At 57.5% G+C, this 24515-nt stretch overlaps 1 protein-coding gene across 6 annotated transcripts in view; it reads left to right on the plus strand.

The window, feature by feature from the left end:
• Positions 1 to 24515, plus strand: part of ZMIZ1 (zinc finger MIZ-type containing 1) — a 233868-nt gene that overhangs the window by 128659 nt on the left and 80694 nt on the right. For all 6 annotated transcript variants that reach the window (XM_047824475.1, XM_047824470.1, XM_047824474.1 and 3 more), the window contains 2 exons: positions 1978 to 2091; positions 9814 to 9919. In XM_047824475.1, coding sequence (XP_047680431.1) covers positions 1978 to 2091; positions 9814 to 9919 — 220 coding nt within the window. The remainder of the gene's footprint in view (positions 1 to 1977; positions 2092 to 9813; positions 9920 to 24515) is intronic.

Here is a 24515-nt window from a genome sequence, read left to right on the forward strand (position 1 = left end):
CACCCAGAGCCCAAGCTGAAGGCCACATGAGCTGGCCGGCACAGAGGTGGAGAAGCTTGGAGGTGGGCTGGCCAAGATACGGACGGCTGCGTGCTCAGGGGCCAGAACAAAACTGGACCCCTGGGACTGGCCTCAGAGGCCACTTGTGAGCCCAAGAGCCCTGCAGGGTGAGGGTGCTATGGGCAGGGAGCTCTGAGAGCAGCATGTGGCGACTGCTGACCCTGCTAATTGGGTGTGACATCACATAAATAAACGGAATAACTCGGTTAGCAGAGAGAGGCTGCTGGGCAGGGAATTAGCCAATTTGCATGGCTTTCCACTCGGAGCCCAGACGGCCAGGCCACCCGTGGCCTCGGAGGGGGAAAGGTTTAAAGAGAGAGCACAGGAGGCGGAGGTGAGGACCCACCCCTGCCCTCTCTAAGGGCCCTTTTCTCCATGTGGAGGTTCCTCCCAGCTCTGCCTGTGCAGGAGGAGCCCGTGTGAGCCAGGGCTGAGAGCTGCACGGGACAGCTGTGCTTCCCGGGGAGACTCCGGGAGGCAGAGTCAAGGCCAAGGGCAGCCCCGCGTGGGAGCACCCCACGCGCCAGGCGCCTCGCCAGGGGCCGCACGAGTCTCATCTTGTCCAGCCCTCCCCGGCCCCGTGACGGAGGGCCTGCTGCTGTTCGCCTGCCCTCTCTCTCTCCTTCGCTGCTCCCTCTCCCTTTTCTCCCCTAGAGGCACCTTGTTCTAAGTCATTTCACTCTCTTCCGTCCATTTTTAAATTTTTCTTGCTCAGACCACGTTGTAACGATAGTCACAAAACCCTAAGCGAAAGAAACAAAAGTTTCCCGCCGCTAAGCCGTGATCTGTCATCCCCCTTTCACAGAAGGGCCGACGGAGGGAGGTTGGGGAAGGTGAGGGACTGCCCTGGGTCAGCAGCAAGCGGGAGGTGAAGGCAGAGGGAGCCCCCCGCGCCCCGCACTTTCCATTCCTTCCCAATTCTGGGATCTGGCCGCTGCTAAGACCCCTCCCTGCTTCGGCTCCAGGGCAGACTTGAGCTGCAGGAGGGAATAGAGTCCCCCCCCCCCCCCCCCCCCCCGCCGCAACCGCAGGGGAAGCCACTGTTCCCTGTCTCTCCCAGCACCAAGGCAACAGGGGCCTCAGAGGTTCCCACCAACCCTCTTGCAGCTGGCCTCACCTCCGACCCTTGTGGATACGCCCTAGGTGTCCCTCTGGAGGACCCACAGTCAGTGACACCCATCGCTGGGATCCCAGCTCCACACCTAACCTGCTGTGTGACCCTGGGCGAGTCACCCACCCGCTGGGCTAAGGCCCAGCCCCTCGGGGCCTGGGGAGACCTGGGCGGGGGTTAGAGAGTGAAGCGCCCACCACCCACCCAGTGGGCCCCGTGGCCTGGGTCCCAAGCAGAATCTAGAGGCCTTGGTGTCAAAATTCAGTCTCTGTTGACTCCCTGGCTGAGTTTGGCCTGGGGGTCTCTTTCTGATCCACCTGACCCCTGCCCTTGGTGGGCCATGGCCGCACTTGCTCTGAAGCCAGAGCTGGTGGACGTCCAGACCTGGGTGGTGATGGTTAGCAGGAGTGGGCTTCACCAAGAAGGAATCTCCAGCGCAAGGCTGCCCTGGCTTAGGGAGAGCCAGTCCCCAACTTGGGGGTCACGGGCTACCCTCCTGACCCTGCAGAGCTCACCCGCCCCCACTGCCAGCATCCAGGAAACACTTTAATACTATCGTCTTTCTCCAGACCTTGGTTTTCCCATCTTTGCAATGGGGCTACTAACCCCCATCCTGCCAGGGATGAGGTGGGGTGGATGCAAAGGGAAAGCGAGAGAGAGGGAGTTTGGGAAGGTTCCTTATTCCTGGCCCGCCCCAGAGCCACTCCTCCCCAGTGGGGCCTGGGGTCTTCGCCACCCCAGACCTGCACGTTGCCCTGCTGGCCTTGTTCCTGGAGCTTCATGCTGCCTCCTTCCCTCTCCCACAGCACTTACAGAACCCTGCTAACTTCCACAATGCCGCCACGGAGCTGCTGGACTGGTGTGGGGACCCGCGAGCCTTCCAGCGGCCCTTCGAGCAGAGCCTGATGGGCTGTTTGACGGTGAGTCTGCACCCCCTCCTCCACCTGCACCCAGGGCGGATGCCTGGGGACCCGTGTGCCTGTCCAGCTGTCGGAGAGGCCGCAGATAACAGAGGATGAGAGATAGAAAGACAGCAGTGCTGGAGGGCACAGCCCGTCTGTGTGCACCACCCCCCCCCCCAACATACAGCCTCCGGGAAACCAGTCTGATGGGGAGACGCGGCTGTCAGAGTGATACGGGCTCCCCACACCTGATGGGAAAGCACAGCGCCTCACTGGGTTGGGGGGGGTGGGGAAGCTCCAGGTCTGGTGAGGGTAAATGTTCCACCCTCAGCAAAGCAGAATTTCTAGCCATTCTTTAAAAAGAAAAAAAAAAAAGTTTATTTATTTGTTTTGAGAAAGGGAGAGAGAGAGTGTGCACACACAGGAGGAGGGGCAGAGAGAGAGAGAGAGAGGGAGAGAGACTCCCAAGCGGGCTCCACACTATCAACACAGAGCCTGATGCAGGGCTCGAACTCACAAACCGTGAGATCATGACCTGAGCTGAAACCAAGAGTCAGACTCTTAACCAACTGAACCACCCAGGCGCCCTGAGTCATTCTTTTATCCGGTGGTTCATTCATTCACTTGGGCAAACGTCTATCGAGCTCTTTTTGTAGTCATCCATTCTTCTACCCATTCATTTAAGCATTTAATGAGCTCCTACTACATCCATCCATCTGTCCAAATAAACATCGATTGAGCCCTCGTTTATCACATATGATCCCCTCTGCGAAGCCCTGCGAAAGCACAGAGTAAGATTTTGCCAAGCGCGATTCCCTCTTTAGCAGGGAGACCGGTGTGGAAAGAGATGGTCGAGAGAATTGTGTACGAGGTGAAGCGGCCCAGAGAAGGGAAGCGTGAACTGCCTGGGAGGTGGGGCGGCTTGTGGAAAACTGGGGCAAGGAGCTGCAGATACCCCTGCCGGGTATCTTGGACAGCATGTGCAAAGGCCCAGAGAGACCACAGAACCCAGAGGGCCGAAATTCACTCAGCTTGATAAGGGCCTGGGTTGCAGGCTGGGCAGATGCCAGGCCCAGAACTTGTGGCATGATTTGCCAAGTCTCGGAGCTCACCGGCTGACAGCCATGGGGAAGGAGCTTGCTGCTTGTGAATGACCCCAGCCACATGACGTGCATCCATAAGCTCGAGGGAGCCTTGGGGACCAGCGAGGGCAGCTTCTCAAAAGGCCCTGAGTCAGCTTTTTTATTTTTTTTATTTTTTTGAATGTTTATTTATTTTTGAGAGAGAGAGAGAGAGAGAGAGAGCATGAGCAGGGGAGGGGCAGAGAGAGAGGGAGACACAGAATCCGAAGCAGGCTCCAGGCTTCGAGCCGTCAGCACAGAGCCCGATGCGGGGCTTGAACTCACAAGCCGTGAGATCATGACCTGAGCCAAGGTTGGACGCTCAACCGACTGAGCCACCTAGGCGCCCCAGCCCTGAGTCAGCTTTGAAGGGAACATGGGTAAACAGATTTCTGGAGAGCCCAGCTACCCCAAGGCTTGGAGAGGAGGAGGCAAGGCAGATGCCTGGCCAGGTAGGAATCTTTGGTGAAGTTCAGGGGCACCATGTTCCCTGAAAAGCTCCAGATGGGAGGGAGGCAAAAGGTCCAGCATGGCCCTGGCTGGAGCAAAAGGAAGAGTGACATTCTCATGGGTCATCATTATAAAACACCCCTTCCGTGCCTGCTACTGAGCGTGGTCCGCTGCATAGACCTTCTCACTGAATCTTACATTCATGAAGCCGGCCCTGCCATTGTCCCCGTTTTATAGAGGAGGAAACTGAGGCTTGCCGTGATGGCTTCCCAAGGTCACACAGCCAGCTAGAAGTGGGTGTGGGATTCAAGGCGAGACCCCTCTGCCTCTAGAGGGAATGCTCCTGGCCAGTGGGGATGCCAGCCGGGGTGGGGGGCGGCTCCTCAGGGCTCCTCCATTTGTCCGAGGCCGATGCTGTCTGGTTTCCTTGGAGCCACCAGGCCAAATCAGGCGCCGCCCAGCCCTCCTCATCCTCCGGCCCGCTGGGCTCCCCTCCCTCTACCAGCTCCCTTAATCCTCTTTGCGGGGATCCTGGTTCAGGCTAAGCCCCACAGGCAGGGACAGATGTTACTAGAGGCCCCCTCATTCCCATCCCAGCTGCCAGCAGCCATAAGTCAAGCAGGAGGTGGGGGACCATGCACAAGGTGTGGCCAGACTGGCCGCCACAATCCCCCAGCACCCCGCCCCAGGCCTGGCCCTGCCTGGGATATAGGGATTCAGAGCTGAATCAGACAATGGCCCCGTGCATGCTGGATGGGCATGGCGTGTGAGGTGACCAGTAGCTGGCCCCGCCCCAGCTCTGCCATTTATTTACTGAACAGACATTCACTGAGGCCTTATGCCGGGCACTGGAGGAGTGCACAAGCACAGCGGACCTCTCTCAAGCAGCGTATGTTCCAGTGAGGGAGGCAGTCACTGAACTCATAAAAGTAAATAAGGACATACATCAGTGCCCTGTGAGAGGGGTAGAGTGCTGGCTGGGAAAAGTCTCCTGAGGAGGTGACCCCCAGCCGATACCTGAATGGCAAGAAGGAGTCATCCATGAGAGGAGAGGGTGCTCCGGGCAGAGGGCACTGCTAGTGCAAAGGCCCTGAGGCTTGATTTGTTCAAGGAACAGAAGGAAGTCTCAGATGGCTGGAGCACAGAAGAGGGAGAAGGATACAAGAAAAGGTCAAAAAGGGAAGCAGCAACAAGCCAAGACAGGGCCTGCAGCTGAGGGAGAAGAGCTTGGATATTATTTGAAGGGTGATGGAGGGCCTTGAAGGATCTTAAGCAGGTGAGTGATGGGATATGATTTGGGTGAGGACAGAAGCACTAAGGGGAGCATCCTTGGAGGATAGGCTGGAAGGATTCTGGAGGTCTTCCCGGAGGAGGGAGCCCAGGGAGGAGCCTGTAGGCTCTGACTAGCCAGTGGGGAGGCTGTGGCTTCCTGGGCAGGGGCAGCTGTGTGGACAGAGGCACAGCGCCAGCTCTCCTGGGCCTCCCCTCATCACACGACAGGCTAAGGCATGCACTTGTTCAGTGTGGGCTTTGACCCCCACCTCTCTGGCCTGCTGCCTAGCCAGAAAGGGGCCTTCGGTTCACCTGCCTCAGTTGCAGAGACGGGAGTTTGACTGTCCCTTGGAGCTCAACAGAACCAGCAGCAGGGAAGTGTGGGGAATGGGGAGTCACAGAAGACAGTCGCAGTACCCAAGGCGTTTTCCTGGCTCCTCGGTCCTTATGAAGACCCTGCATGGCAGGCAGGGGAAGGATCACCGCTTCTGTTTTACAAACAAGGCAACTCAGGCGGCGAGGGGACGGCGTCCTACCGTCCCAGGGCCCCGCTGCTGGTCCTCCCGTCCCCCTGCACATCCTCAGCCCCAGCCGTGTCGTGCGGGAGGGACAGGATGGGGGAGGTCAGAGATCCCAGGGGGCCTAAACAGGGCAAAGCTGCTGAGCTCCCCCGCACGCACCCCTCCCCATCCAGTGGCAGGCCGGGCACTCCAGGTTGCCACGATCCCCTGGGTGACCCCTGGGAACAAATTCCTCTGGATCTGGCTTACTTGGAGGACAGAAATTAAAACCACTTCACCTCAGTCAGTAAACGGGCGCATCTTTGTCATACTGGGGCTGGGCCCTGGGGTGAAAGCAGCCAGCAGCCCCCTCGCCCCACCCTCCCCTTCAGGCCCTCTGACCCCAGGATGCAGAAGTGCAGGAGCCCTGTGGCCCCTCCCAAGGGACAAGGGGTATGAGCCGTGGTCACCGCTTCAGACCACGTTTGTCCTAACCGTGCCAGGGGCTCACTTCCTGGCCCTTCCCTTAACATCAGGCCTCTCTGGACTCAGTCATCCTTCCTCCCCGAAGGTAGAACAAACTTGATATGCTCTGGGAACAGAAAGAAGGAGGCCAGAGAACAGGAGAGGGGAGACCGGAAGGAGAGGAGGTGGCGTGAGGGAAACAGGCGCCAGCTAGCTGAGAGCAGTGCCCTCCCCATCTCTCCAGTGGCAGCCTCCCCTTAGCCTCAGAGAACTCGCTGCTGAAGCCGTCGGGGTATGTCCATAAATAGCATTCATTGAGCTGTGTGCCTAGTCCTGGCTCCCATCCTCTCAAGGAGGGCACTGCACAGGGGAGCCGACTGAGGCCCAGAGAGCTGAGTCACTTGGGTGAGGTAAGACAGCTAGCAGGTGGCGGAACCAGAGCCCCATCCCGTGCCTGACTCCAGAGCAGCAGTGGCAACAGCCACAGACACCTGCCGACCCCTGCACTGAGATGGGGACGGGGGGGCAGAGAGGGAAATGAGGGCTGTGCCCTGAGGGGCTTGTGTCATGACCATGAGACAGAACTGGGACACACGGAACTGTCAGAGCCCCCCAGCACACAACCTTGGCTATAGAGGACGGCCTTGCACTTTTACCGAGGAGAAACCTGAGGCTCAGAGAGGTTAAGTAACCTGCCTTAGGCCGCACAGGATACGGTGGAGCAGAATTGGAGTGCAGGCCTGGCGTGCCTCCAGTTCCCCCCGACTCCCTCAGAGGGTGTCAGAATCCAGCCCCACGCCAGGAACAGAAGTCCTTTCCCTAGTGTCCCCCAGACAGCTTGTCCTGCTTCGGAGCCAAGAGGCTCACCACTTTTCAAGGCAACACTCTCTCTTTCTGGGACTAACGTAACTGGCTGCGGGACCTCGAGCACACGCCCTCTGGCATCTCTGGGCTTCAGTCTCCCTCTCTGTGGCACGAGGGGCTGGACTCCCTGACCCCTAGGTCCCTCTGGGACCCCGGGTCTCCGTCTCAGGCCTCCCGGAGCTGGCTGGGCCTGGGCAGCCAGCAGAGGGCAGCAGCACCTCTGCGGAGGCTTTGTGGAGGAGGGGTCTTCCCCTGGCCCACCTTCGGGAAGGGTTCCATGCCCCCCCCCCCCCCCCCCCCCCCCCCCCCCCGCCGAGGTGGAAGCAGGCCTCTGAAACACAACAGGATACACAGCCAAGTCCACCCCCGCCCCGCCCCGTCAGTCAGACCCGCCTCACAGGACTTTCCTGGGGGTCCGCAGGCTGGGCCAGAGGAAGCCAGGGGGTGCACATAAGGCACTCTAGGGCCTCAGGGTCCAGCTTAGCCACGCCTGTGCTGTGCTGCCCTTCAGCAAGGCCCTACCCTCTCTGGGCCTTGGTGAAAGGAGGCTGTTGCCAGTGACCCTTCTGAACGCTGGGGCTCAGGGGATTTGGCGACAAGCTGACCTTCCCAGGCCTGCAGGACAGCCCTTATACCAGCACCAGGCCTCTCTTGCTCAATTTAGCTAGTTGGTTTTTTGGTTTTTTGGTTGGTTTTTGTTGTTGTTGTTTAAACCAGAGCAACAGGATTAGCCAGCCAGTATTGGCCAAACAGAGGGACCTTTGCCTTCCTGCCCTCAACACAGGGCCTGAGGGTTCTCCCTGCAGTTATGGCCTTAACGCTTTTGGGGCTGAAAAAGAGGGCCTCTCGTGGAAAGAGCCCAGGCTCCACAGGCTGACTGCCTGGGATTGCATGCTGGCTCTATCGTGGACAAGATTTGAAACCTTTGGTTGTTCTTCACACTCAGTTTCCTCATCTGTGAAACAGATAAGAATACCGCCTCCTGGAGCTATCAGAATTTGGCACTTTGCTGCGTACAAAGCTTTTACTTGGCCCCTCTTACCGGGGAGACCATATTCTCATTACACTATTTGCCCTTGTCAACATTTCCCACAAACAGCAGCCTCACTGATGCACTCGTCCAAACAAACTGCTCACTCACATCCACTCCAAGGTTCCACCAAAGAAAAGGGCACCATAGTCAACATCTAAGCTGAAGTGACCCTTCCCGACCCACTGTAGAGAGTGCCTGTCTCCAGACCTGAAATGTTCAACAGGCCACAGAGAATAAGTGGCCTTGGTTTTGCTGAGTGGACGGTGAGCCTAACAGTGAGGATGCCCTGCCCAGAGGTGGCCCAGAGCCTCTGGATCATGGGGTGTGTGTAGGGACAGGAGGTGCGGCAAGAACCACAGTCAGGGGCAAATAGAGCCTGTGGAAAAGAGGCCCGGGGGAACAGAAGGTTTCTGTGTCAGGGACTTCCGTTTGCAGCAGAGAAGCTGAGCAAACATTCAAACCTGAGAAGTCCTTTTTCCTCCTTGTCCTGGGACTTCCCAGGAGGTGGGGGGGGGGGGGGGGTGCAGGGAGACAGGGCCCCATTCCAAGAGGCTGTGGGTATCCTGGGAAGGGGGAGTCCGCTGGTTCCTCCCTGGTTCACCATGGGCAGTCTGTCCAGGCCTTAAGTGTCCATAGTTTTTAAATGAGAGGGTTGGCCTCAATTAGCTGTTTTCCCAACCTTTTTAGCCCTAGACCCCTTGTAACGAACCCTTAAATATAAAGCAGATAATGAAGAGCTATCCCAGTGGTTACAGAGGCTGGGCCAAAACCCATGGCAGCCGGAGAGGCCCTCTGAGCACCTGCCTCCGGGGCAGGTGGTCTCTAACGGCTTGCGGTCGCTGACGGAGTCTTCTCTTTCTCAAAAGAACGAGCTCCCACATCTGGGAGCACTCCTTTCCCGCTCAGCCATAACCGCCCCAGCTGCTTAGCCTGCACCGACTCCCATCTTCCAAGGTCCTTCCTTCTTAATAAGTAAACCTAATTTTGCTGCTGTTAATGAGGAAGGCGGGCAGGAGGGAGCCGGTCTGGCAATGGCAGGACACCTGGGAACGGGTGGGGAAGGCGTGAAGCCTGATGGGTGTGAGCCTGCAGAGCCGTCCGTGGGTCCCCCAGGAGCACCCCATCCCACACTGCCCCCGGGGACTGTCAGCCCTCCTAGCCCCTCACCTGTCCCCCTTCCGACCCGTACTTTGGAGGTTCTCAAGGAGAAAGAAGGGCCCTCCGGGCTCCAAATACACAGCCGTTAGCAAGCTTCCATCAACATGCTTATGGGAGCCTCCCATGTGCTGAGCAGGTGCATGGCGCTGGGTACAGACCCCAGGCTGAGCATGAGGGTCCTGCAGCCTCTGGGCTGGGGTCTGAGAGGCTGCAGGTCACCTGGCCCAGAGCGGAGCACTGGGGAGCATAGGCATGTGCATCTGGAAAAGCCTTAGCGGTCTGTTGAAGCTGAAGCTCCGTGAGCAGCATATCCTCAAGCACAGATCTTGACTCGGGCTGAACCAAAGCTGCTGGGTGAGGGCCATGCCTAGAGTAGTGAGGGCAGTGAGCATCCACGATGGGGGGGGGGGGGGGGGTGCAGGCGCTCAGGGAGGGGATGGGAAGAGGTGCCAAGATACTTCCCGAGGGCCTGGACTCAGAAGGGAGTTTGGGGAACTGCTGTGGGGGAAGAGAGGCCCGGCCTGCAGCCACCCAAAACACGGTGGTACAGTACCCCCAGCCGCCTTCTGGAATGTGGCCGAATCAAGTCCTTGAAAGCTGCAGGGCCTGGGCTTTGAGGTCAGGCCCACCAGCCGACCAGAAACCCCTGAGGGCAGGGGCCAGGATCCCTGGGCCTGGCACGGAGGAGGTGCTCATCAGTGCTTGCTGAGTGAGCAAGGCACAATCTGAGTCCCAGCTCTGCCTGATCTTGGGGACCTGCCTTAGCCTGCGCACCTCACCTGCCTCACCTGTTAAACGGACACACGTGCCACTCTGGGCTCGGAAGCCGGGCGCCAGCAGGGACTCACTCTGCCCTTCCTCTGCCTCTTGCTCGCAGGTGGTCAGTCGGGTGGCAGCACAGCAAGGGTTCGACCTGGACCTCGGTTACAGACTGCTGGCAGTGTGCGCTGCGAATCGAGACAAGTTCACTCCGAAGTCTGCGGGTAGGTGACCGCTGGGGGTTCCACGGACGTCACTGGGCGGTGGGAGTATAACCAGTTCTAACTCAGGGCTGCATGCCACCCCTGTCAGCAGGCGCCTTGGTTCGTCCAGATGTGGCGTGAGCCTCCAGGGACCAGCAGCTTGTCCACCAGGCTGGACAGCCCATGGCTGAGGCTCCGCCCCTCCTCTCAGGCAGTATGCTTACCTGTGGGGGTGCGTCGGGGCCCGCGAGGGTCCCAAGGCACACCACACCCCAACAGGCTAAAGGGAGACATGCACCATCTCATTTCATCACCATGATGACCAGAGCAGGAAACTGAGGCTCAGAGAAGCTGGAGAGGTTCCTCAGGTCACACAGCTGGAAAGTGGCAGAGCTGGGGCTGAGGCCTACACCTATACTCGAGTCAGCATTCTTGACCCTGACACTCCACCGTATTCATTCAGAACATTTGTGCTTAAAACACAAAATGAAAGTGAGTCAGTGCATGCAGGGTTCTAAAGCCTGCTCCACACAGTATTAGCCACTGCAACTTTGTCATTGCTTGGGACCTCCTGCCCCTATATTAAACAGAGGTCACAGAAGGTTCTAGCAGCATTCTGTGCGAGGGCTTTAACCACACCAAAGATACAGTTTTATATCTCCCACCATCCTCAGCATCTTGCATAAGGTTGGGGGTGCTGTGTAAGCTGGGACAACCCAGCCCTGTCACTTGCTGAGTGTGTGGCCTCCGAGCCTCAGTTTATCTCCTCCGAGCCTCAGTTTATCTCCTCGGGAAGGCAGGAATGACAATGAGACTTACCCTGCAGGGGTCGTCGTAAGTTCTAGAAACACGTGTGCATCGACAGACACAGCGTCTAGATGTTGTTAACCTTTTTTATGTTGGAGCGATTCATTGGAAAAGAAAAAAAAAAATCCATTATTTCCTTTGTATGACAATAAAACAGACGTTTTCTCTGAATTCGTCAATCAGTTCTTTGGAGTATATATAGAAACAGCCTTAACGAAAACGTTTAAAAGACTTCTCACGATGTATTTTCGTAAGTCTGCTCAACCTATCCTCTCTCGGATGCGGGTTCGTGCTCCTCTCCATGTATGTTTGCAGGCCGTGCACACGGACGATAGGTCTTTTACAGGGTGTGTGAAATTATGGTTAGCCAGTCGCTACTCTAAGATCCTTGACGTGCCAGCCTGTGCTGGGATATCGCTGTTGTATTGAACTGCTTGCCAGAAAATGGTCTTGGAATCTCATAAGTGACGTCTATTCCTGATGGACTCTGCAGTTTTAATAATAACTCAAGTCAATACAATTTTGACAAGGTAAAAATTGCTCCTTATCCAAGAAACATTTATGTCCATATCTCTATGAAGCTCCTGCTCTGTGCGGGCACCTGGCCAGGTATGGGTTCCGACGAGGAACGCAACAGACATGGTCCCACCTCGGGAAACTTACAGTTTAGAGCAGAGGTCAGCAGACTTCCGTGAAGAGCCGGACAGTAAGGAGCTCCGGCCTTGCGGGCTATACAAAAGCAAGTGTAGGCAGTATTTAAACAAGTGGGTATGGCTAGTTCCAATAAAACCTCATTTATGAAATCAGGTGGTTGGCTCTGGCTTTCCTGACCCGTTGCCTATGAGAAAAGAAAAAACATCATATAACCACAGGTGTGTGGGGGTGGGTGTGCATACGCATGTATGTAAATTCCAGCTGAGCTAAATTCCATCAAGGAAAAGTCAGGGATGCCATGAGACCACTCGGGGGTGGGGGGAGGCTTCCCTGGGACCTGAAGATTGAGAAGTGCTGAATAGGTAAAGAAAAAGAGGAAGAGCTTCTTCCCAGGTAAAGGGGACAGCCTGAGGGAAGGTCCTGAGGTAGAAGGAAGCACGGCTTTTTGGCAGAACTAACACAAGGGCAGTGGTTCCAGAGCTCAGAGGCAGGAGTCAGCAGCAGTTAGACACAAGCGGCCTGTCTTGAAGGGTTGTGGTTTTTGTACTAAGAGTGATGAGAACATGGCTAAATTCTCCTTTTGCAAAGATGGCTCCGGCTACCAAGGAAGAACAGATTGCACAGGGGAGGGGGACAGTGTAGATGCAGGGAGCCAGTTGGCAGATTGCTGGGGACATCAGGATGATGGTGGCTGGACCAGGAAGGTTCCACTTCCTGTGGAGCAGAGAGAAGGGGATAAACCCAGAGGGTGTGTAAGTGGCAAAACCAAGTCAAGGATAGCATGGACAGAGGGGTAGGAGGAAAACAAGAGAGCGGGCTGTCCCAGAAGTCCCAGCTGCTCCCTCCTTGGGGAGGAGAGGCCCAGGTCCCTGTGCAGCCCTTCCCTCGGGGGGTCTCTCATGGCCCTGCCGGTACGTGCTGGGTGCTCTCTTGTGCTTTGCTGCAATGCTCAGCTTTGTCTGTATTTATGGATGAGGAAATGGAGCTCAGAGAGGTTTGTGACTTACCTGTTGTCCCACAACTCATCGGTGATAGAGCTGGGACTTCAACCCGTGGCCTCCTGACTCCAGGCCCAATCTCTCCCCACTCTGCCACAGCTGACTCTGGACCTAGACTTTGGAGGCCCCTGTGCTCCTGGGCAGGATCTGGGAGGCTACTCCATCTGGGAGAGGCCTTTCCTTTGTTCAAGTCTCTCTAGCGTGGCCCTGCCCTTGCTAAGTGGTATCTTCCAGCCTCGCTTCTCCTGAAACAAGGGCTTTGTTCTGCCCTCTGTTTGCACTCCCGGCTGCGCACAGCTCTTCACAGTGTATTGAGCCTTTTCCCAGGCCCTGTGTCTGCTAAGTCGTATGATATACCGTAGGCCCCTGAGGCGAGGCCTCAGCATATACCCATTCTGCAACTGAGAACACGGAGGCCCGGCAGTCCCTGTAGCTTTGCTACCACTCGAATTCCCTTCTTGGGAGGCAAACCCCTGTCGGCACCGACAGCCATGACTAACCACTCTCACAGCTCACCCCCACCTCCTCGAGAAATGTGGCCCTCAGGACTCGGGTTCCCAGCCATGCCCCTGCTTGGCCCTTCCTCTGGGAAGGCAGGCCACCAGTGTGAGGGCGAAGGCTTCAAGCTGTGGTAGAATGCAGGGTCGGCGAGGGGCAGGGGCAGGACCATGGGAGGGACGGAAGCCATGGGGAGCTGAGCAGTGACCCCGAGTTCCAGGGGCGGCTCCGACACTGGCCCCCGTCTTCACCGTGTTGCCCACCTCCCAGAGCTGTGACCTTGTCTGTCAGGATGCCCATGAGGATTAAGCAAGGGCCCCGCCAACACCTGGCACCCCTGTGCCAAATAAATATTACTTTCCAGTCCTCCTTCTCTGCTCGTGTCTGCCTTTTTCCCCCTGACATGGCTCCCTACCTCTCCAAGGCTTTTTTCTGCCCCAGCAAGGTTGTTTCTCACTGCTCCATTTCCCTGAGGTTCCGGGGGCTGCGTGTGACCTGTTGTAATCCCACCTCTGGGTGCAGCGCTGAGGGTCTCTGGGGCCTCAGGTGTGGGTGCGGTGGCCACACTGGCCACAGCCGGGCGTGCCCAGGCCTCTTCCAGCCGGGCTGCCGCAGTTCTAGAACATGCTCTGTCCATAGAGCTCCGACAGCCAGCCCACGCTACCTCTGGCCCTCCTCCCTGACTCTGTCCAAGCTCCCATTGTGTCTGACCTGCTCTCGCGGTTTTCACCCTCCTAGTCCCTCCCTCCCCTTTCTTTCTGAGGGTCTCTGCTGTCCTGTATCTGTCTCTGCCTCCCTTCCCTGGTGCCCCTCAGACTTTCTCCCTATGTGATGTGTGTGTGTATGTGCATGTCTGTGTGTGTATGTGCATGTCTGTGTATGTATGTGTCTGTGGTAGTGAGCGTGTGTGTGTGTGTGTGTGTGTGTGTGTCGGGGATATGTGTCTGTGTGCCTGTGTGGGGTGGTGAGCGTGTCTGTGTGTGTGTGCCTACGTGTGGTGGTGAACGCGGGGGGGGGGGGCGGTCTATGGGGGCACATGCCTGTGTGTGCGCGTGTGTGTGTGTGAGTCAGGGGGGCTGGGTGCCTGTCTGTGTGCGCCTCCCCTCTCCCCCCTCCCGCCCCCCTCCCGCCCCATCTCCGTGTCTGTCTCTCTTGTCAGGAGGCCAAGCTGGGGCCGGCCGAGGGCCGGTGGGGATGAGATCATGCCGCGAGGAGCGCTGCTTTGTCAGGAGGGATGGCGGTGCGCTGGGCTGGGCTGGGCTGGGCTGGGCTGTGCGCGCCGGCGTTGCCGGGCTCGGGAGCAGGAGCTGGGGCCCGGGGGCAGCGCCGCACGGCGGGTGCGTGTGCGTGTGCGCGCATGTGTGTGTGTGTGTGTGTGTGTGTGTGTGTGTGTGTGTGTGGGAGAGACAGAGACGGAGCGTGAGCGCAGAGCAGACACTGCAGCAAACCGCCAAGTCAGGCGTCTCCACGTGGGCCCCTCAGATACCCAGCCCCCAGCTCTTTGTTCTGGTGCAGCCTTTAGCCTGTGCGCTCGCACGCCGGAGCACGCGCACGCGGGCACGACGGCCCGGAGCCTCCTCGGGGGGAAGGTCCTGGGGCGGGGGGGGAGGACTCCCCGCCCCTCCTCTGCCTCCGTGCGGAAGGTCACCTGCCTCGTGCCTCCCCTCGGCCCCCCGAGAGGCCGCAGCGGCCCCCCTGCCCCCACCCGCCGCCGCGTGCCAGCCCTCAGCAACTTGGCAGGCGGCGCGGAAATGTCAGCCTCCTCGGGCGGCACCGAGCGGGCCCACGCCTGCTGGCTGTGTCGGCACCGAGCAGCAGGCGGTCGCCATGTCTCAAGGTCCCCGAGAGCCCTCTGCGTGCCTCGGCCCCTGTCCCCGGCCTCAATGACTCTGTGTCCCCTCAGCTGACCCCAGAACCCAAGGGAAGGGGCGGGGGGGAAGCCAGGGCCCAGAGAATGGAGGGAGACCTGCCCCTGCCTGCGGTGCCCTCTGCCTGGCCTCACGCCCCTCCTGTCGCCCCGCAGAGGGTGGGTGATGGCTCTGGGCTCTTGTCTGGGAGATGAGAGGCTCTAAGCTGCTGGCAGAGGGGAAACCCACAGAGAACAGCAGGTATGGGCGTCCTGGGAGAGGTGACCAAAAGGCTTTGGAGAAAAGACCCGAGAACTCAGGAGAGGGCCAGAAGAGGCTGCCCCTGACAACTCCCAGGAAGAGGCCAGCCTTCCTTAGGGACAGCAGAGGGCGGTTGCCAATCACCCGCCTGTGGGCTGGATGTGGCCCGCAGACTTCTGAGCTCCGATGTTTGGTGGTTTTTAAAAATGCTTATTAGTTGCCAACATTTGCTCTTGGGGAGATTGTACCATCAAGTCAAATGCCTGTCTTCCTTTGAATGGGAACCTTGGGCCCACAACCCACGACAGTCGGGGTGGTGGCTGACCCCCCAGATGGGTTCTGTGTTTCCCCCGTTGTCTTATGCCCAAAGCATTTCCCAGATTTGGAAACCCACCGGACCCTGTGGACATGTGTGTTTCTGACCTCTGTTCTAAGCACACCCTCACACCCCAATACAGCAGCCTGAGCCTGGGTCCTGGCGTGGAGACCCAAGCAGAGGGGGTGTCGACAAACACCCACTTGGTCCCACTTCTCTGATGTGCTGACAGCCCCCAGAGGAGACATTCGTGGGAAGGGGACTGAGACATGCCCCGGGCCCCCAGCCAGCCTGAGAGGTGAAGAATCAGGAAGGCTGGCAGTCTGTGGTCCATGCGGGAGGGGCTCGGTCCTTTTCTGGAGCTCTCAATCCCAAGAGACCTTCTGTAGCGACTTGTATAGCAGCCCTGGGACTCAGACACAGACCCCGACCGGGGGGCCCCAGCCATGGCACGCCATACCCCCATCACAGGGTTGGGATGGGACAGGCATCAGAGGCCAGCCAGGTCATTTCACCACTTGTATCCAGGACTCTTAAGCAGGAGAAGGAGGCTCGTAAACTATTTCCCTCTGTCTTTGAAAACAATCCTTCTTGCTCCCACCTGGCTGAATGGGGGCTCTCAGACCTCCTGGGGGTAGGGACATTCCTGGTCTCTCTTAGAGGCTCTGCTTCTGTCTCTACCTTCACACCTCCCCCAGGACCTGTCTCCACCCCCCTCTGCCTCTGCCCACCCCAGAGCACGCAGCCACCTTCCCATCACCGTCACCAGGGAGGACAAATGGCCTCATTCAGGGACACCCTGCCAGATCTGTCTCTCTAAGACAAAGCTGTGCGCAGCTCTGCGTGAAAAATGGCTCGCGGCCGCCCAGTGAGCAGGCGGGATTGGTGGGTGCAAATTGCAGGGGATTTGTTAACGCTTGCCGGCTTCCCCAGAAACAGCAGGGCAGGCGGGCCCTTGCCCTTGAAATGCCAGGCTGCCAGGCTGGGCGCCTTGTCAAGGCTGGGGACAGACTTCCTCCTGGACACCAGCCCCACCCCCACATCTGAGCTCAGCAGAGCTGGGGTGTGGGGGAGGGATTTGGCTTCCTTCCTCCTGCACTCCAGGGCAGGTCCCGCTCAGGAAAGGGCTCTGGATTTCATCACCAGGCCCCTGGGAACCGACTCACGGTCAGCCCTGTTTAATGGATGAAACCTGTTCACAAGGCTCGCTCACCTCCTGCTGATTCACTGCCGTAGGAGAGGCCACCGGGGCCCTTATCAGCGTGTCCACTTTATAGAGGAGGAAACGGAGGCTCTGACAGGGGAGAAACAGACCCGGGCCGCATGACTTGTGGTGCTAGAAGCAGGGATCAGACCTCCAGATGGTCAGATCTGGAGCACAGGGAGCTGTCCCCCTTCCAAGTGACCCTGAGGGAGCAGGTGGGGTAGGTCGTCCTGGGCCAGTAGCCCCTGGCTCTCCTCCCCTCCCCCAGCTCCCTGAGGGCTGGGGCCTGGGATCGGGTGGCCTCACTCTGCTCTTGGAGAAAGAGAACAGTGGGGAGGAGTCCACGTGACAGAGTTTGTGGACACAGCGTTCCCAGGCTAAGGAATGGGGGGGGAGGGGTAGCACGATGGTCCCTGGGGTGTCCCGAGTGAACAGTGAGGAGCAGGGCAGTGCCATGGAAGAATGGGAGAGGACAGATTTGGAAACAGCTCCAATGCCCCGGAAAAGAGATCTGGGTATTTCGATGGCCACTCCACGGTCATTAAAAACCAGGTCTCCCAAGAATTACTATGTGGAAATGCTTGTGGATAGAACATTAATTTTTAGAAGGGTAACACAAAATGGTAAGTTCAGTGTGACCTCAGCCAGGTGCACGGGAAACAGAAAACAGAAAAGAAGATACCAAAATGTCAACTTATAAATAATGGATCTGTCTGGAGGGGTGGGGAGGGGCGGGTGACACTTGATTTCCCACATTTTCTGCGGGGAGCACAGATTTCTGTTTGGAAGCAGAAGCAGCGATGGGCATTGTTGGTTCCTTTGGCGTTTGGCTGGCGTTGGCAGGGGTGGAGCGAGATGAGAGTGCCCTTGTCTCCAGGCTGGCTCAGCAGTTTTCCCAGCGCAGCCCTCTCTGGTTCCCCAGGAGCCCCGGGGGGCAGGCCTCTGCTTGTCTGTCGGGAGGCTATTCTTCCTGTCTCCCTCTCTTCTGCGGGATTAGCTCATTGCTGGCTCCCCGACCGAGCCTGGGTGTGCAAGGACACAGCTGCCTGAGGCCCAGCTGGTGCTGATCTGCTTAACAGGCCTGTCCAGCATGAGAGGGGAGCAGAAGGCTGAGGGCATCAACTCATGCAGGGTGGGGAGGCGGAGGGGGCGGAGTGGGGGGTTGGGGGCCAGGACCCTGACAGGCAGCGTACGGAGCCCTCTCAGGAGGGGGCTGCTTCTACCTGGACCCTCACGGCCCCAGTCCAGAGCCCCAGCTGGGACTGCACACCCTCAGGCCACATGACTGGGGCAGGGGTCTGGGAGGGGAAGGGCGGGATGGATGAGGCTCCTCCAAGGGGAAGGCAAGGCTGCCGGAGGTGCCTCAACCAAATGATGTGTGTCTGAGTTTGGGTTCTCCCTGATGCAAACTGCAAATCGAACATCCTGGCTCAAAAGGTTTATTGAAGAGAATCCCAGAAAACACCGGTGGAGAAGCAGGGAAAGAGAGGGAGGGGAAGGAGTTCAGTGACAAGGTGTCGTGAAGCACGGTTCCTGCTGTGACCACCTGCCAGGGAGCTCTGGGAGACAGGAGAATGCGCCCCTCGGCCTGAGAGGCAAGGGCGAGGAAGTATTTACTCTGCCTCCGGCAGCCATTATTGGTGGAGGGCTGCGTGGGGTCGGGGTCAGGGGACACCCTCCAGCCCTCGCCGTGGCGATGACGCCCGGCAGAGTCGGGGCACACAGTAAGCAGAGGGTGTGTGACGAGGCACCCACAGGGCCGGAGCAGGGCACTTTCCCCCTTTCCGTCGTTCGCATCCCGTCCGCCGCATCCCTGCCATATTCCAGTCCCGTTCCTACGACAGTCGCATCCTTCGTGTGGTTGCTCACTTATTTTGACGTCAAGTTGGAGATGGCAAGAGGAAACTTTACATCTCCTATGCCGCCCTAACTGGCAGACTGGCCTTCCTCCTCACCACATTTAGAAACTAACTGTCAAGGGGCGCCTGGGTGGCGCAGTCGGTTAAGCGTCCGACTTCAGCCAGGTCACGATCTCGCGGTCCGGGAGTTCGAGCCCCGCGTCGGGCTCTGGGCTGATGGCTCAGAGCCTGGAGCCTGTTTCTGATTCTGTGTCTCCCTCTCTCTCTCTGCCCCTCCCCCGTTCATGCTCTGTCTCTCTCTGTCCCAAAAATAAATAAAACGTTGAAAAAAAAATTTTTTTTTAAATAAAAAAAAAAAAGAAACTAACTGTCAAAATCAGGACGATAGAGCGCCTGCCCTTGTCTGGGTGGAGCCACAGGTGTCCTGTCCATGGCTACAGCCTGGGCCAGCTCTCTGCCAGTTAAAAAGACAGGTGGGGGTTTAGGAAATTGGGAGTCCCTTCCTTGGAATAGCAACACCCCAAAAGTGGGAAGAGATCTGACGTGGTAGGTGGTTTTCTCATTGGGTCCCGTGACCACCTAAGGCATCGCAGAGGCCACATGTCCTAGTCCACACCTGAGGGTGCTCCCGTCGAAGAGGAGAGTCCTGCTGCCTGAGGCCACAGGGGGCCTGGGCACACCCCCCCCCCAACCTCTGGGCCCCTCCCAAGTCCATTTCTTCCATAGTCCAAAGAGTTCTCGTCTTTTCTCTACCTTCGTGACTACAGGATGAATGATGGAGTCGTGGGCATGAGAACACCTCTCGAAAGAAAAAATACTAAACTGGAATCTTCAGGGCAGGGAATGATTATCATCTTGTCCAGTCCCACTCTGTGCCAAGCACGGGGGCTACACACATATATAAATGCACCACACAAAGTCTCTGCTCTCGAGATTTGAAATCAATGAATGCTCCCATTCTGTGGGTGAGAAATGACAGTAATCCTACACACAAACACAGCCCTTTACACAGCCTCCCTTGTCCAGCCCCGTGAGATCCTCAGGGCGGGCTTATCCCCATTTAAAGAGGAGGGGACTGCAGCTCTGAGGGGGTGGGGGGGGGGGAGGTGGCCTCGGCAGGAGAAGTGGAACCAGTGCTCTGGCCAGCGCATCCCTGCTTCTCTGCGTGTGCCCCCCGAGGGGTGGGCACAGCCTCTTGGGAGATGCAGGAACACAGTTACCGCCCTCCAGGCACCAAGGCTGTCACCCCACAGCCACATGCCGCCCCAGCCCGAAGGCACGTTCGGGACAGGGATCCTGCCAAAACAACCCCCACTGCCCCAGGGTGCCCCGAGGATGCCATGGCTGCCCGAGAAGTTAATAAAGCCATCGGCAGCAATTAATTCTGCAGAGGAAAGAGCCAGGTAAGAGGATTAAGGAAGCCAGAGCTTTAGTTTTAAGATGGAGCTTAGCATTCCCACTAACAGAGGAGGGATTTCAAGGGATCCGCGGGCGTGAGAGTGAAATGGAGCGGGAGCTTGGCAGAAAGCAGGCGAGGTGGTGATGGTGGTAGTGGGACTTCTGAAGCAAGCTTTGCCAGCCACAGCCTTATAAATACCTTCTGTTAGACAGACAGACAGGTGGGAATTAACAATGGTGCCGGTGCCGGGACTGTCTGCCTTGCCTTTTTAGATTTACAGGGCAGGGCATCTGGATTGGCCAAAAAAACTCTGATTTACAGCCCCTTTCAGTCACGATGATGGCCAGCACATGGTCAGCATCTTCCTGGTACCGGAGCCCTCGCTGTGTGTAGCAGCCGCGAACCCACTCACCCCACATGATGATCCCAGACCCACGTCTACCCATTTTACAGATGAGGAAACCCGGGCTGGGGGAGATTGTGTAATGTGATCAAGGCCCTTTGGCTCAAAAGAGCCAGAATTGTGGCTCAAACAAGAATATCTGATCCTGAAGCCACAGGCTGCCCTGTACTCTCTATGAACAGGTTGAAATGAAATCATGTTAATGACTCACAAGAACGTGTCAAGATCACCTGAATTGCTTGCAGGGAGAGGTATTAAGTATATGACAATGATCTGTCCTTGTCGGTAGGTTGAGCACCCTCCTATCTTTGAGCTTATTCAACACTCAGAGTCCCACGGATGGTGAGTGGCAGAGAACCCAGCACATAGCCAGCATTCGGTACCTGTCAGCTGTTTTAATCGAAATGTCCCGGTCAGCCCCGATTTCAAATATTGTTCCCAAAAACCATTCCCAGGGAGGAGTAGTGACTAAAAGCATGGACTCCAGAGCAACCTCCCTGGATGTGAGTCCCACCCAGCCTTCCCGTTCACCAGCTCTGTGACCTGGGAAGAAGTCACTTGACTGCTCCATGCCATGGTTGCCTCAGTTGATGATAATAATGCCTCCGTCGTAGGCATTAAGTGAGCGACCATCCGTACAGTGCTCAGAACAGGACCTGGTATACCGCGTGTTAGCAATTTTATTCCAACATGGTGGCATTCAGATGGTCTTAGGAGGCCTCTTCTACCTGGAGGTAAACGCAAAAGCCTGTGCCTGATGCTGTGTCTGGAGAATACAGAACCTGTGTGGGTAGAGAGGGCCGAGGTAAATGCAAACCATACCCACCTCTGAAGGGGTAAGAGGTGAGTAGGGTGACAGTTCCTTCCTGAGGCTCCAGGAGAGGTTCACGTGGGGTCAAGAGCATGTCTTCCTTCCCCCCCAGGGAGAGGAGGCTGAGCCCCAGAGGGGAAGGCAGGCTGATTGCAGGAGTGGAGCGTAGAGGGCTGGCTGAGGGAGGCCAGGCACTACCAGCGGAGCTTGGTCTGTACCTTGGGCTGGGGAAGTTTGAGAGCCTCTTTTTTCCCAGCAGCCCCTCCCAAAATTCTCTCAAGAGAGAAAGCAACCTTCAGAGTACTGTTTGTTGAGTGTCTGCTTCATGCCAGCCACTGTGCTGGGTATGTTATGAAGATCCGCACTGATCCTCTCAAGGACCCAACCCACTTTGTAGACTGGAAACCTGAGGCACGAAGAGATGTATCCACTTGCCCAAAGTCACCTAAATCTTTTCTAACAAAGCGAGGGACATTAGATAGATGGCTCTAAGCGGATGGATGTTTGATTCGTTGAGACTGAAGAGACAAAGGAAAGAAGCAAGAGAAAGGGAGGAAGGGTGGACCAGGGCCCCCTCTACCCTTCCCTGGTCTTGCCTTTTCTCTCGGGATCGGGTTCTTTGCGAGTGACCCCTTGGCTGGTCCCCAGGGCCTATCTGGCAAGCAAACTCAGGGAGGAAGTTCTTGGCCAACAGACCCTGCCCTCCTGCCCGTCATCAGCTGGCCAGGTAAGCGTGCACAGCAGAGCTAGGGCTCAGGAGAGGCCAGACCTTAAAAATTGTGAGTCTTGGCCTTGTAAGCCCCTAGGTCTCCTTGCCTCCACATTTTCAGCCACCCTCAAGTCAGGGCCAGCTAGCTGCTGGGATAGGACAGGTCTCAGGACATGCAGAACCGAGATCTGGACACCAGAGTAGGGGCGGCATGGGGCAGGGGTTTAAGCTTAGGCATCAGGATCAGCCCAGTTCCATCACTCCCATGCCACATGTGACCCCCCCCCCCCCTGCCCTGGCCACATCTCCTGAAATGTTCAGCACAAACTACTTAACACAAGCCGGCATCTCAGAAGGGCTCTGTACATAATCATTCAGATTAAGTCTCGCATTGCAGCACAGGCTCGGAACCCTGCTTGCTATGTGACTTTACGCAAATCGCTTCACTTCTCCAAGCTTGGGGTCCAGCAGATCTAGAATCCGGGTCTCCTGGCTGGAGCGGCAGCAGTTCTGTTTCCATGGCAACCCAGCTGCCTCTCGGGGGACCATCTGGATCACATCACCCTGGCAAGGTGCTGCCCAGGCAACCAGGTGTTTGTGTCTTGCAGTGGGAGACTCTGCAAGGTGGTAATTCCCACCTCACTGGGGACAAGGTAGTGGCCGGGCAGTGGCTGGAAGGAAGCATGGGCACCTTGGCCAGACCTGCCGCCCTCGCTCTTCCTGCATCCAGAGAGGAACGCACCTCAGAGCTTGGAAACTCTGGCCAATGACTTTCCTTGAAGAGCTGTTAACAGTTGCTTCTTTATATTCCTGGGTACATTTTCTGGCTTGTTGAGGCTGGCCAGGTGGGAAACACTGCCTGGGGCTGGACTCCTGTAGGGAATTCCAAAGGACCCAGTCTCACCTGTTTGGGATGAAGACTACTATTGTCTTCTGACAGGAAACAGAAGTTATTGGGAGGGAGGAGTGAAATTAGGAGTCCGCCTTTCAAACAGGCACATAATTATGACAACAGAAACTCAGTGCAAAGGATAAAACGAAATTCACCCCTTCAACAAAGGGCATGGGCCCCTATTACATGCAGACTGTGTGATTAGCACTTGAGTAACCCTGGAAATTGTACCCTCGAGGAGTTTACAGACCCTCCATGCTCAGGAAAAAGACAAGGTCAATAGACCCGCATCAGCAGAGGGTGAAGCTGAGATGGGGTGATGTGGAACCCACTGGGGCCAGCCACTTCCGGCAGGCAGGCAGGCAGCTCCCAACCCAGATGGGATCGGATGGTTCAGAGATAGACTGTGCTCTGCCATCGCTTCACGTAGGTGAGCACCTTGGCTCTTAAAACAGCCTATGCGGAGGCATTCTGTCCTCTTTTCCAGTTGGGGAAACTGAGGTTCAGACTGTGAAATTCATGCCCAGGGTCACACAGATGGGCAGTGGCTGGGAAGAGATCAGAACTGGGGCTCCCTGCCTCCTCGGAGCACCCTTTGGGGAGGCTCCATTTCCCGGATGCCTGAGGCCTCCCTCTAAGCTGAGCAAAACAGTCCTCTGCCTCTGTCCTTTCTCCCCCTCTTCCCCTCTCTCCCTCTCCCTTTGTCTCCCCCACCTCCCTTCCACTTCCCTCCCTCCCTCCTTTCTCCCACTCTCCCTGTCTTTCTCCCCTCTCCTTTCCTCCCTGTCCCTCCCTCTCCCTCTCTCCTTCATTTCCTTTGTCTCCCCTTTCCCCTTGGGACCGCAGCTCCAAGCGCCACTGGGCCCGAGGGCTGAAGCTCAGCCCTGCCCAGGAGTCACCAGCAACGTTTGCTTGTAGGCCCCAGGCTCACCATCCACAGGTGCACCCCCCAGGTCCTGCCCCAGCCCAGCCCCATGCTGCGCCCCCAGACACGTCCGCTGCTGTGTAGGGTTGCCCCCCCCTCCTACGTACCCTCCGCCAAGGAAGTGACATAATTGCCTGTATTCCCATTTCCTCCAGGCTCCCCACTCTCAGATGTGTGCCCCAGATGTTTAGACTCACTTCCTCCCAATTAAGCGTCTGCTGGGAGGCCGGGAGGCAAGGAGGCAAGGGGCTGCGTGTATGCATGCGAAAGGGCTTGGAAGGGAGAAAATGGAACCCGTCCCCCCACCCCGGGGACAGATGGGAACTGGCCTGCTGTTGGGGTCCATGGGGAAGCCGAGCGGCTGGGAAGTGCGGCCAGATGCCCCTGCGGTTGGCCGCCAGCCCAGCCGCTGTGGAAGCACCAGCCCCTTGGCCCCTTGTCAGTCTCCAGGGGAAGATCCTCTCATGCCCAGCCCCTGGGGACAGGCCTCCCTTGTCTGGTTCTTCTCCTCCCTCATAAGAAAAAGAAAGAGGAGGAGAAAGGTACTGGCCCCTGTAAAGCTCAGGGAGTGGGCAGGTGACCCCACAGATCAGGTCTGTTTCCCCTGAGGCACTTGTGCCCTTTGTTTGGCCAAGGCTGGGCTTCAGGGTCTGGTCCTAGGCCTCCTCCTTGTGCGGAAAAGGCTGCCTCGGCTCCATATCACACTCACATGTCCACACAGCCAGGAGTCGTACAAAAAGCATTGGCATCCAAGTGCACGATACAGAGTGGGTCTGGGGACCAGAGAACCCAGCGCCCCCAGTGGGGCAGCTGCTGCGTGGGGGGCCGCCTGAGGCCGTGTGAGACACAAGCCCAGAACCGCAGCCTTCTCCAGTCCTGTGAGAAATCTCCTGAGGTTTTTAATATGGAGCCACCCCTTATTGAAGACGCAGTGCTGGCCAGTCTGGCTGTGACTGACGGCTGGCTCTCGGGTGGCCAGTGGAGACATGGGACTTAAATCGTTGGGGACCAGGACTGGGACAGATGGACCCATG

Source organism: Prionailurus viverrinus, chromosome D2 (assembly GCF_022837055.1).
Source record: "Prionailurus viverrinus isolate Anna chromosome D2, UM_Priviv_1.0, whole genome shotgun sequence".
Taxonomy (NCBI): Eukaryota; Metazoa; Chordata; class Mammalia; order Carnivora; family Felidae; genus Prionailurus; species Prionailurus viverrinus.